Consider the following 13,931-nt stretch of genomic DNA (forward strand, 5'->3'; position numbering starts at 1 on the left):
AATATAACGTAACTTTGAAAGTATGGTTATATTTACAAAGGACAATTAAAACAAACAAAGAATACCTGTGGACTATGTACAATAATAACAAACTACCAGGAAGTTCCAAGGTTTAATAGATAAAGTAGTCTCTTGGGGTTGGCTACATTTTCACTCTTGTTTTCATAAAGGCTATATTTTCACTCTTGTTTTTGATTGTTCATCATATAAATATGTCTTCTGAAGTGATAAAATGCTGATAGGGTCTATCTTTGTTATCTCTAAAGCAGTAGAAGATAGCCTAAGAGTGAAAATGGATGAAAATAATATATGAAGTCATTTTTATGGATCTCTGATCAAAAACTGAATTACATTTTAACTCAAATACTGAATTACAAAGCAAAATATGATGTGTTAAAGATTTCTGTGAAAGGTATTTCTTTTTAAAGTTTTTAAAAAAATATTTACTTATTAATTTATTTATTTTGGTTGTGCTGGGTCTTAGTTGCAGCAGGTGGGCTCCTTAGTTGCAACACATGGACTCCTTAGTTGCGGTATGTGAACTCTTAGTTGCAGCATGCATGTGGGATCTAGTTCCCTGACCAGGGATCGAACCTGGGCCCCCTGAACTGGGAGCGTGGAATCTTAACCACTGCGCCACGAGGGAAGTCCCGAAAGGTATTTTTTAAAAACAAATCTTGAAAAGGAAATTAAGAAAACAGTTTCATTTACAAGAATATCCAAAAGAATAAAATATCCAGGAATAAATTTAACTGAGAAGGTAAAAGACTTGTACACAGAAAGCTATAAAACATTGCTGAAAGAAATTAAAGGGGACCTAAATAAATGGAAAGACACCCTGTGTTTTTGGATTGGAAGACTTAATATTGTTAAGTCTTAAAGTGATAAACAGATACAACGCAATCCCTATCAAAATTCCAATGGCCTGTTTTGTAGAAATGGAAAAGTTGATTCTCAAATTCATATGGAACTGCAAGTGGCCCCAGATGGCCAAAACTGTGTTGAAAAAGAAGAACAAAGTTGGGGGAAACAGATTTCCTAATTTCAAAATGTACTATAAAGGTACAGTAGTCAAAACAGCGTGGTACTGGCATAAAGGTAAACATACAAGTCAATGGAATAGAATTTCAAGTCCAGAAACAAACCCTTACATTTATGATCAGTTGGTTCTGACAAAGGTGCCAAGAAAATTCAATGGGGAAGGAATAGTCTTTTTTTTTTTTTTTGTGGTATGCGGGCCTCTCACTGCTGTGGCCTCTCCCGTTGCGGAGCACAGGCTCTGGACGCGCAGGTTCAGCGGCCATGGCTCACGGGCCCAGCTGCTCTGCGGCATGTGGGATCTTCCCAGACCGGGGCACAAACCCATGTCCCCTGCATCGGCAGGCGGACTCTCAACCACTGCACCACCAGGGAAGCCCAGGAATAGTCTTTTTAAGAAATGGTGCTGGGGCATCTGGATAGCCACATGCAAAAGAAAGAAGCTAGACCCCTACCTCACACCAGACACAAAAATTACCTCAAAATGGGTCAGAGAAATAAATGTAAGAGCCAAAACTATAAAACTTTAAAAGGAAACATAAGAGTAAATTCTTCATGACCTTGGGTTAGGCTAAGAGTTCTTAGATACAACACCAAAAGCATGAGCCATAAAAGAAGTAACTGATAAAGTCTCTGATAAGAGCCTTGCTTCCAGAATACACAAAGAACTCTACAGCTCCACAATAAGACTAAAAAATCCAACTAAAAATAAGCAAAAGACTTGAATAGACATTTCACCAAAAAAAGACTAAGAATGGCTAATACGCACATGAGAAGATGCTCAACATCATTACCCACTAGGGAAATACAAAACGACAATAGGATACCACTCCATACTCACTAAAATTGATATAATAAAAAGACAGACAATACCAAGTACTGATGATGATGTGAAGAAGCCAGACCTCTCATTGCTGATGGAAATGTAAAACGGTACAGCCACCTTGAACATTATTTTCATAGTTTCTTACAAAGTCAAACATATATTTACTATATGATCCAGCAATTCCATTCCTAGGTATCTACCCAAGAGGAATGAAGACATATTTGCAACACAAAGACTTGTACTTGAATGTTTATAGCAACATTATGAATAATAACCAAAAAGTGGAGACAATCCAAATGTCCATCAACTGGGGAATATATAAATACAACGTGTAATATCCGTACACTAGAGTACTTTTCAGCAATAAAAAAGAACTACTGATACTTGCTACATCATGGGTGAACCTCACAAACATCATGCTAAGTGAAAGAAACTAGATGCAAAAGACCACATTATTGTATCCTTCCATTTCTATGAAAAGTCCTGAAAAGGTAAATCTATAACACATAAAGCAAATTAGTGGTTGCTTGGGGCTGGGATGGGAACAGGCATTGTCTGGAAACAAGTATATTTTGGGGTGATGAAAATGCTCTAAAACTGGGTTGTAGTGATGGCTGCACAACTCTTAAAAATCACTGAATTGTGTGTACACAGGTGCATTTTACGGTATGTCAATTATACCTAAATAAAGAGTTTAAAAAACCCCCCTGGAACACGAGGCTATGAGCATCAGCTGAAAAAGAGGTCAGCACAAAAGGTGATACTGTGTTGCCGAAGAACAGAAGGGCCGAGAAGGGCTGCAGGTCTGGTCCAGCTCAAAGCCTAGAGATTGGCTTCCCATACTTTACATCCCTGCAAAGCAACTGCTCCTAGAAATGGCAGCAAATGTAGCCATCTGTGATGGCTACTTTTGTGTGTCAACTTGACCGGCCACAGGGTGCCCAGGTTAAACATTATTTCTGGGTGTGTCTGTGAGGGTGCCTCTGAATGAGATTAGCATCTGGGTCAGTGGGCTCAGTCAAGTAGACCGCCCTCCCCACTGTGGGTGGGCACCATCCAACCCACCGAGGCCTGACCAGGACACAAGGCAGAGGAAGGAGGAATTTGCCCTCTTTCTCTTGCCTAACTGCTTGATCTGGGACACCTCATCTCATCTTCTCTGATCTATCTACACCATTGGCTCCCCTGGTTCTCAGGCCTTTGGACTTAAACCGAATTACACCACTGGCTTTCCTGGGTCTGCAGCCTGCGGATGGTAGACTGTTGGGCTTCTCAGCCTCCATAATTATGTGAGGTAATTCCTCATAATAAATATCTCTATCTCCCTCTTTCTATATCTCCAATTGGCTCTGTTTCTCTAGAGCAGGGGTCCCCAAGCCCTGGGCCGCAGACCGGTACCAGTCCATGGCCTGTTAGGAACCAGGCAGCCACGCAGGTGAGCGGCAGGCAAGCGAGTGAAGCTTCGTCAGCCGCTCCCCACCTCTCCCCACCTCTCCCCACCGCTCGCATTACTGCCTGAACCATTACTCACATTACCACCTGAACCACCACCCCTGCCCTGGTCTGTGGAAAAACTGTCTTCCACGAAACCGGTCCCTGGTGCCAAAAAGGTTGGGGAACTGCTACTCTATAGAACCCTGGCCAATACACTATCCCTCTACCAAACGAAGCCGAGTTCCATTCATTTTACAGCCGAGGGCGCTGAGGACTGGGGTGGGGGATGGAAAGACTGCCTGAAGTTACTAAGAGACAGAGCCGGGACTACACCCTGTGCCTCCCAGCCTCAGGCCCAATCTCCTTTGACTGGATTCCTGTCTCCAAGAAGGAGGTAATTTAAGAAATCAAGATCTAGAAAGAACAGGAAAGAGCCCATAAGTGGGCAGTATTAGCATGCAAATGGGACAAAATGAAGCGACAAATCTTCCCATTTCTTTTCCCAAGAAAACCACCTTGATGCCTTATTTTCAGGTCTGCTTATTAAACCCACACTCCAGTGGTAATGACATAAACTGTATTTGTTTTCTTCCTAGAATTTCATCCTCGGGCTTGAGGGAGGAGAGTCAAGGCTTCCACCTCCAACAGGGAGCCCTGCCTGGGTCCTGGGGAAGCCTGGACCCCCGCGGCTGCAGGATGGGACCTTCTGTGGAGGAGGGGCGTCACGCCACGCTCCGGCTCCCCTGCGGAGGGCGCCTTCGGGAGACCTCTACCTCCTGGGCCCTTTTCTCCCTCTCCCTCTGGGAACTCCAACTGGAAAGAGGCAAGAGGCTCTGCCCTTCTAGAAGGGTCAGTGGCTGAGGGCCAAAGGAAAGGGAAGAAAGAACTGTCCTTAGTCTAGGTCACAATTTCTCGGAGGATGGGCAGTTTTTTTGGGGGGGGGCATTCAAAGGTACAGGATAACCGTGGCACTATTTCCAAGGACATGATCTTATTTGAATGTTTTTAGGGTGGGGGAGGGTTTCATGATACAAGTCAAACCAAAACGGTGTTATCACTATGTCACTGCAGGAACTTTTAAGTCAAATCAGGAGACTCAAGAACATAAATGGAAAGAAGTGGAATTCCATCCGCTTCTTTTCAGCTCGTGGCAGGGAACTCTGGGCTAGGCTCCAAACTTAACTCCGGTATAAGTTCATGTCTCTCTGTTGTGAGGAAAACTTTGGTGGGAAGTATGGAGGCACTGGCTCCAGCAGAAAGAACCCTGGTGGTCCATAGGAACACCGACCCAGCTCAGAAGACAGCCGGGTGGTTGCAGGCTCAAAGTCCTAGTGTGTAACGAAGAAAAAGTACACCTGCCTGACCTTGCCCTCTGCCCTGCACCCTGGGCAGCTGAGTGGGGCTGATCCAGCTGGCAGCTTGAGGGGTAGGGGTTTCTAGGTGCCCCCCTTAGAAACACAACCAACAGGTACAATTAGACATCACTTGGCTATCTGTGGGATTTTCAGGCAAGCATTTTATATGCTTACATTCACAAAGTTAAAGATCTGAAAATACAATACTTACTGTGTTTTTTTGAGTTACTATATCCTGAAAAGAAAAGATAGGATCAATATAGCTTTTTTCCAAAACAGTTAATTTCCATAAGCACTAGTAAGCACTCTGTCCCCATGCCATCAACTGGCACCCATTTTAGAGCAAGAGTTAATCATTGGAAACCTCCCCCTGTAAAAAGCTTCAAAAAGAATGGGTCTCTAAGAAATGTAAAATTCATGTTCTAAGGAAAATTTATCATGATTGGTTAGCTTTGGAATTCCTGGGGGACATATATGGTTATAAGGATTTTCCCATAGCAATGGCAATGCTTCTGTCCAAAGATATTTTGAGATTCAAGTTCAGGGCTCTGAATGCCCTGCACCTCGCCTTCTCAGTGACAGCAGTGAAGCGCATGGGCAGCCCATGGTAACGTTGGGCCTGGAGCCATTTCTTGAGTCATCAGTGTGAAGGCTGCAGGCCACACCCCGCCCAAGTCAGTCTTCCTACAGAAGGGGTGTTGCTGATAGGATTCCTGACACCTCACTATAGGTATTATGTTTATATATATTCACTATAGGAATTTTCAAACTCAAACTCAATGACAACAATTTTAGTCGGTTAACTTAGCATAATGGTTATGCAGCCCTTGACTGTATCATTTATGCGCTGCAAGCCATTTGCTGAAAAAAGAAAACATAATTAAACAGCTGTCCCCGTAAAATGTGTTTTACGTGTTCTGAGATTTCTATTTTCTGACAAGTGCAGGTCGCTTCTTCTGGTGTCAGATATAACTGAGTACCCATTTCTGTTTTAGGAAGTATTCTTCCATATCATTAAAAATTAAAACTTATCTAGGTCATGGGACTTTCCAGAGGAGTTCACTAACACACAAATGAGAAAAGAAATTTATTGAATTGGGAAAAAATACATTCTAGTTTCATGTTTCTCATCAAAATACAGCTTAATAATCTACCCTTTCACATCTTCTAATTCTAAATATTTCTAAGCATAACCACTTTAGTGAATATCAGTAAAAGAAAAAAATCTAAATATCTAAAGTAATTTAGATTGGTTTATAGCCTTTTGGGAAACTATTTTACAACGTAAAGTATAATAGCAAAACAGTTTCTTCTTCCACTGTCACACGAATGACTCTTAAAATACAGCACTGTGCTAGGCTGAGAGAGGACACACCTATATAAGGTGTATGTGATATATTAACACATAAAGGTTACACATCTGAGATAGGTAGTATTTCTACCAGGAAATAATCCCCAATCGTTACAGAACCTAGAAACATCTGGTTAATATCAGACCTTAAGAAACACAAACAAAAACGTCCAATTTGCCATCACAAAATTGTGTCATTTATATACTAGTGACTTTTAATGCTAAGGCAGCTGAACATTTAGAAATGACGTCCATGAAAGCTAACTCTGAACCACTGGTTCTCACCTCTGGCTGCACATTTGGGAGGTTAAAAAAAATCCCCTAGAGATTGTGACATAATTGACCTTGGTGTGGCCTGGGTACTGGGATATTTACAAACCCCCCAAATGATTCTAAAGTGCAGTCAAGGTTGAGTAACACTGCTGTAAACAAACTAATCTTTTATTCCTGAAATGATTTAACATAGACCAGGATTTCCTGACTAATGTTAAGATATTAAGCAATATTAATGTTAGCTAAATTTTGTAACAACTCACATCTGACCTTCACATTTTACAAACAGGAGCATTTTAAAAAGTACTGTTATCCAAAAAAGCTCGTATCAAATTTGCAAAATACATTTAAAAATTCTCAATAAGTACTGAGCTGTGTATGAACACACAAGTTTTCAGTTTTGCTTGGCTTTAAACTGGGGAGAAAAAATGACAGATTAAATACTGATTACATTTGTGCTAAACGTTTCTACCCATGTTGGTAACTGTTAAGCATCTTCCTATTATTATCCAAGTTGAGATTTTTTTTTTTTTAATGTGCAGGTTTGGATCAAATTGCCCAATAGAGGATTCAAAGTGCTGTGTTTGCTTCAACAGAAACTAACAGGAGTTTTTGCCTTCACCTCCCCACTGAGCTTAGAAATATTCAAGTTGCCTGCAAACGCACATCTCTAGCACATACGCTCACACAGAAGCCAGGAAGTCACCTGTGTGAGCTAGAACCTGGGGGTGGGAAGGAAGGAACTGCACGAGCAAATCTTTCTTGTTTTTCTCCAACCTCCTCTCCTACATGTACATTTCAAATGAACACACAATACTGCTTTCCCAAAACAAAGTATTCAGGAGAAGGTGAACAATACTCTTTACCTTCAATGAAAGAGCAGTGTCAGCATCGGTGTCGTGGTACAGGATCACATTATTGGCCATGTCAAAGCTTTCACGGACTCCAAGATGGTAGAAGAGGGAAGGCTGTCCGGAGACATCGCTCATGTCCACCACGGCAACATCTTAGATGAACAAGGAGGGGACAAGGTCGGGGGAGAGAGAGGTCATCTACTTAATCTACTTTGTGATGATCGCCAATGGGGAGCTGCTGCAATTTGTATTTCTATCATCAGCCTTTCAGGTAAAGCAGAAGTAAGGAATGATTTGATTAAAATTACCCCCACGAACTGCAGAAGAAAAGCTGAACAGGAATAAAAACTAAAAACCAAAAAACTCTTCCTTCTTCAAAGAGCTGAGAACATAGTCTCACTTAAAAATTGCTGGTGGATTTGTTTTAAATGTTATTTTTATTAGGAAATTTATCTTATCCAAAGAATGTATTTAGCTTATATATAAAGTATTAAGTATAATGAAATAAAAAACCATGCACCCACCATGCAGCCCAAGACACAAAGCGCTATCTGTACTGTCAGAGCTCCATACGCCTCCTCGTAATCACATCTCTCCCTCCTGCCCAGAGAACACCTCCATCCTGATCTCTGCATTTATCAGTTCCCTGCATATATCTGTATATGCATATTATATATTATTATAATTATGAATCCCTAAACAGCATATTGTTTAGTTTTGTGTGTCTCTGAACTCTATATAAGTTCATGCATCTTCACTTCAGCACGCCACTTCTTCTTTTCCTATTTCAAACTGTTGTAATGAACATTCCCACACCACGCTCCTGGTTCATACGTCACCATCAACTGGACGGCACAGATCACATGCCCGTGGAGTTGTGTCCTAGAGAGGCTTTAATCAAAGAGGGGTGGGATAGGGAGGGTGGGAGGGAGGGAGACGCAAGAGGGAAGAGAGATGCGAACATACGGATATGTGTAACTGAGTCACTTTGTTGTAAAGCAGAAACTAACACACCATTGTAAAGCAATTATACTCCAATGAAGATGTAAAAAACAAAACAAAACAGAGGGGCAACACAGAGCATCAATAAAGAACAAACTTAAATTTGCCTAGTAGCATTGGACACCATTTCAAGTCTAGTTATTTTCAAGAGAGTATCAGAGCTCCAAGTTTGACTGGACTTTGTCCACGATGTACAGCAGAAATTTGGGGAAATAGTGCCCAAACTTATGCTTGTGCTGCTCTGACCTCACAGGAAGTTACTGAAAATCCCAATGAAACAGAACAGAGGCGAGGTGAATAGGGACGTGAAGAAACAAAAAGGCAGAGAGATGCTACCTCGGCACCAGGCACCACTGGGAGACCTGAGACCAAGCCCTGGCAAGTCCTGGGTGGGCCTTTTTATTCCCTAATTTATGGGTTGTCTGCTCCACGCCAGGCACTGTGCTTGGTGCCAGGGACAGAAGTGTGAACAAGGCATAATCCCTTTCCTCAAAACCATGCTTGATACAACGGAGGCGACGGGAAGGAAGCAGTGCTTAGAATCAGGGTAAGGAAGGCTAAGATGAGGGGAACAGTGACAGAGGCACCCCTGGGGGGGGCACCGAACCCACACTCGGCTGGAGGGCAGTCAGGGAAGGCTGAAAGCATGTGACCTGTCTGGAGCCTGAGCTGAGGGTCCATGTGAGGCAGGAAAACTGGGGAGAGGATGGGCAGATGGAAAGGGAGGGAAAAAGCATTGTAGGAAGAGAAGGCAGCAAGTGCAAGCCAGCGGTCAGGGGCGTGTACATGTTGGGGCCACTGCAAATCATTTCACAGGACCAGGACACCTAAGAAGATGAACCTGGAAGGGTTAGTAGGTGCCAGACAGGTGAAGGCGTCTGAAGGCCATGTTAGGGGGGCTGGACACTAGCTTGAGACAATGGGAAACCTATGGAAGGGTGTGGGGTTTCTTTTGGTTTTTTTATTTTCATTATGGAAAATTACAAACATATATGTAAAAGCAAACAGAATAGTATAATGGAACCCCTGTAGCCCCCACTTCCCTCAACAATTATCAACTCAGCCAGCCTTGTTTCATCTCTACTGCCAACCACACCATCCCCTTCAATATAATTTTGAGACAAATCCCCGGTATCCTATAATTTCATCTCCAAATACTTCAGTATGTTTCGTTAAAAGAACTCAAAGAAAAAAAAAAACAAATAACCATAGCATCAATGTCTCATCATTATTTAAAAAAAAATAATCATGAAGGGCTTAAACAGCAGACTATCATATCCAAATTCACCCTTTAGAGGTTATTGCTCAAGAAAGGACAAATGTATATACTGAGAAAATGCTTTTTACAACCCAGCCTGGTAAATTTATCTCAAATGGATACCTGGTCCCCAGAGACATCTGCTCAGCTTCGAAACCACACTGCAGCTGAATAAATGAGACTTTCTGCCCACATGAGTTTTCCCTGGACTCTATCACCTTCTCAAATGAAAAAGAATGTGTTTCCTACTGATGTTATTAGGAAATGGCAACACAGATGCTAATTCCAAGGCCGTGGGGACTTCTATAATTAGTTAACAAAGGACAGGAAGCAAATGGAGGAAGACAAAGGAGAGTGGTGGGAAGGGGCAGAGCAGGGATGAAGGACCGCAGCCCCCAATCATACAGACCATTTTCACAGGAAACCTGCAACTTGGTGGAGTAGCTTGTAGCCAAGTAGATTAAATTTTAATCTGGTGACATGAGTTCCTGCTTTCCTCTGCCCTCGCAATGTTCTGTGCTGAGACCTGTACGCTCGCCTCACCACGTCCGCTAAGGAGCCCCTCCGTGGCTCCACCAAGGGTCGGGATGGAGATTTTTCTTGGTGCCTCATTAAAACAGGACAGACTGAAGCAAGATGGCTACTGAGTGACTCAGGGGGGAAATGCTGGACGCGTGCTGGATTCCAGCCCTGAGGAGGACAGCACGGGACTTTATCATGCTACCTCAGAAAGGAAATCCTATTCAAAAGGCATGGGTGGGCAAAGCTTTGGCACAGTGACCTGCTAAGGAAAAAAGGGCAGAAACAAAGACATGTTTGCTGGAAAATGGGCAAGATAGTTTCACGTCATCTTACTTAATCTTTGCAACGACACTCTGAGTACTCCCCAATCCCGGAGCACGCAAGGGCCGTTGTGCCTGCACACCCATACCAGGGGGATGATGGCCAGCACACGCTGAGGAAAGAGGCAGCAAGCATCCAAGCTAATAACAGCCACTCAGTTCCGGAAAAGAGGGTGGAGGAGCCCGACTTGAGCTCGTCTTCTCTCACAACACCACCAAAACCACAAGTAACTGCTGAACAACCATTGACAAAAAAGACTGGAAGCTACCAAAAAAGACTTTTTACACTCAAAGACAAAAAAGAAGCCACAGTGAGATGGTAGGAAGGGCACTTTCGGAACATAATCAAATCCCATATCCACCAGATGGACAACCCACAAACTGGAAGATAATTATATCGCAGAGGTCCTCCCATAAGAGTGAGAGTCCTGAGCCTCTGAGTGAGGTCTCAGAGACCTCTGGGACAACACTAAATGCACCAACATTTGCATCATAGGTGTCCCAGAAGGAACAGAGAGAAAGGGCCTGAGAAAATATATGAAGAGATTATAGCCGAAAACTTCCCTAACATGAGAAAGAAAACATTCAACTTAAGTCCAGGAAGTGGAGAGAGTCCCATACAAGATAAACCAAGGAGGAACACACCGACACACACATTAATCAAACTGACAAAAATTAAAGACAAAGAAAAAATATTAAAAGCAAGAAGGGAAAAGTGGGCTTCCCTGGTGGCGCAGTGGTTGAGAGTCCGCCTGCCGATGCAGGGGACATAGGTTCGTGCCCTGGTCTGGGAAGATCCCACATGCCGCGGAGCGGCTGGGCCCATGAGCCATGCCCGCGTACAGCAAAAAAAAAAAAAAAAAAAAAAAAAAAAAAGAAGGAAAAAGTGACAAGTAACACACAAGGGAATCCCCATAAGGGTATCAGCTGATTTCTCAGCAGAAACTCTGCAGGCCAGAAGGGAATGGCACGATATATTTAAAGTGATGAAAGGGAAAAACCTACAACCAAGACTACTCTACCCAGCAAGGCTCTCATTCAGATTCAACGGAGAAATCAAAAGTTTTACAGACAAGCAAAAGCTAAGAGAATTCAGCACCACCAAACTAGCTTTACAACAAATCCTAAAGGAACTTCTCTAGGTGGAAAAAAAAAGGCCAAAACGAGAATCAAGAAAATTACAAATGGGGCTTCCCTGGTGGCGCAGTGGTTGAGAGTTCACCTGCCGATGCAGGGGACGCGGGTTCGCGCCCCGGTCCGGGAGGATCCCGCGTGCAGCGGAGCGGCTGGGCCTGTGAGCCATGGCTGCTGGGCCTGTGACTCCGGAGCCTGTGCTCCGCAACGGGAGAGGCCACGACAGTGAGAGGCCTGCATACCGCAAAAAAAAAAAAAAAAAAAGAAAATTACAAATGGTAAAGCTCACCAATAAAGGCAAACATAAAGTAAAGGTAGGAAATCATCCCCACACAAATATGATATCAAAACCAGCAATCATAAGAAGAGGAGAGTACAAATGCAGGATATTGGAAGTGCACTTGAAATTAAGAGACCAGCAACTTAAAACGATCTTGTACATATACACACTGCTATATCAAAACCTCATGGGAGGGACTTCCCTGGTGGTCCAGTTGGTAAGACTCCACACTCCCAATGCAGGGGGCCAGGCCTTGATCCCTGGTCGGGGAACTAGATCCCACAGGCATGATGCAACGAAGAGTCCACATACCGCAACTAAAGACCCTGCATGCCACAAATAAGACCTGGTGCAGCCTAAATAAATAAATATTAAAAAAAATAAACCTCGTGGGAACCACAAACCAAAAATCTACAATAGGTACACGTACAAAAAAGAAAAAGCAATCAAAACACAACACTAAAGACAGACATCAAATCACAAGAGAACAAAAGATGAAGGGAAGAAAAAAAAGACCTTGAAAAACAAATCCAAAACAATGAACAAAATGGCAGTAAGAACATTCCTATTGATAATTACCTTAACCATAAATGGATTAAATGCTCCAACCAAAAGACACAGACTGGCTGAATGGATACAAAAACAAGACCCGTATATATGCTGTCTACAAGAGATCCACTTCAGATCTAGGCACACCTACAGACTGAAACTGAGGGGACGGAAAAAGGTATTCCATGCAAATGGAAATCAAAAGAAAGCTGGAGTAGCAATACTCATATCAGATGAAATAGACTTTAAAATAAAGAATGCTACAAGAGACAAAGAAAGACGCTAAACAATGATCAAGGGATCAATCCAGGAAGATAACAACTGTAAATATATATGCACCCAACACAGGAGTACCTCAGTATGTAAGGCAAATGCTAACAGCCATAAAGGAGAAACCAACAGTAACACAATGGTGGGGGACTTTAACACCTCACTTTCATCAATGGACAGATCATCCAGACAGAAAATCAACAAGGAAACACAGGCCTTAAATGATATGTTAGACCAGATGGATTTAATTGATATTTATAGAGCATTCCATCCAAAAGCAGGAGTATACACTTTTTTCTCAAGTACACATGGAATATTCTCCAGGACAGATCACATGCTGGGCCACAAATCAAGCCTCAGTAAATTTAAGGAAACAGAAATCATATCAAGTATCTTCCGAGCACAATGCTTTGAAATTAGAAATCAATTACAGGACAAAAACTGTAAAAATACAACACATGGAGGCTAAACAATATGCCACTAAACAACCAATGGATCACTGAACAAAGAGGAATTCGAAAACTACCTAGAGACAAATGACAACGAGAACACAACAGTCCAAAACCTATGGGATGCAGCAAAAGCAGTTCTAAGAGGGAAGTTTACAGCGATACAAGCCTACCTTAGGAAACAAGAAAAATCTCAAATAAACGACCTAACCTTACACATAAAGCAACTAAAGAAAGAAGAAAAAACAAAACCCAAAGTTAGTAGAAGGAAAGAAATCATAAAGATCAGAGCAGAAATAAATGAAATAGAGATGAAGAAAACAATAGAAAAGATCAATGAAACTAAAATCTGGTTCTTTGAGAAGACAAACAAAATTGACAAACCTTTAGCCAGACTCATCAAGAAAAAAAGAGGACTCAAATCAATAAAATTAGAAATGAAAAAGGAGAAGTTACAACTGACACCACAGAAATACAAAGGATCATAAGAGACTACTACAAACAACTATATGCCAATAAAATGGGTAACCCAGAAGAAACTGACAAATTCCTAGAAAGATACAACCTTCCAAGACTGAACCAGGAAGAAATAGAAAATATGAACAGACCAATCACAAGTACTGAAATTTAAACAGTGATTTAAAAGCTTCCAAAAGGGACTTCCCTGGTGGTCCAGTGGTATAGAATCCTCCTTCCAATGCAGGGCACGGGGATTTGATCCCTGGTCGGGGAACTAAGATCCCACATGCCGCAGGGCTACTAAGCCTGGGCACCACAACTACTGAGCTAGCGCGCCTCAACAACACACCCCACGTGCTGCAAACTACAACAGCCCACGCGCCCTGCAGCCGGCGTGCCGCAACGAGAGAGAAAACCTGCACTCCACAACTAGAGAGAAGCCCGCACGCCACAATGAAGAGCACACGCCACAACGAAAGATCCCGTATGCCTCAACTAAGACCCGATGCAGCCAAAAATAATAAGAAAATAAAACAAAAAAAATAAAAGCTTCCAAC

The 13,931-nt window shown here is 42.5% G+C and overlaps 1 protein-coding gene across 1 annotated transcript in view; it reads right to left on the bottom strand.

The window, feature by feature from the left end:
* MAP3K15 (mitogen-activated protein kinase kinase kinase 15) overlaps positions 1–13,931 on the bottom strand; it is a 147,942-nt gene that overhangs the window by 109,487 nt on the left and 24,524 nt on the right. Inside the window, 2 exon segments of the mRNA XM_049704772.1 lie at positions 4,865–4,888; positions 7,144–7,283. Of these exon segments, the coding sequence (XP_049560729.1) occupies positions 4,865–4,888; positions 7,144–7,283 (164 nt within the window).

This window comes from Orcinus orca, chromosome X, assembly GCF_937001465.1.
Source record: "Orcinus orca chromosome X, mOrcOrc1.1, whole genome shotgun sequence".
Lineage (NCBI taxonomy): Eukaryota > Metazoa > Chordata > Mammalia > Artiodactyla > Delphinidae > Orcinus > Orcinus orca.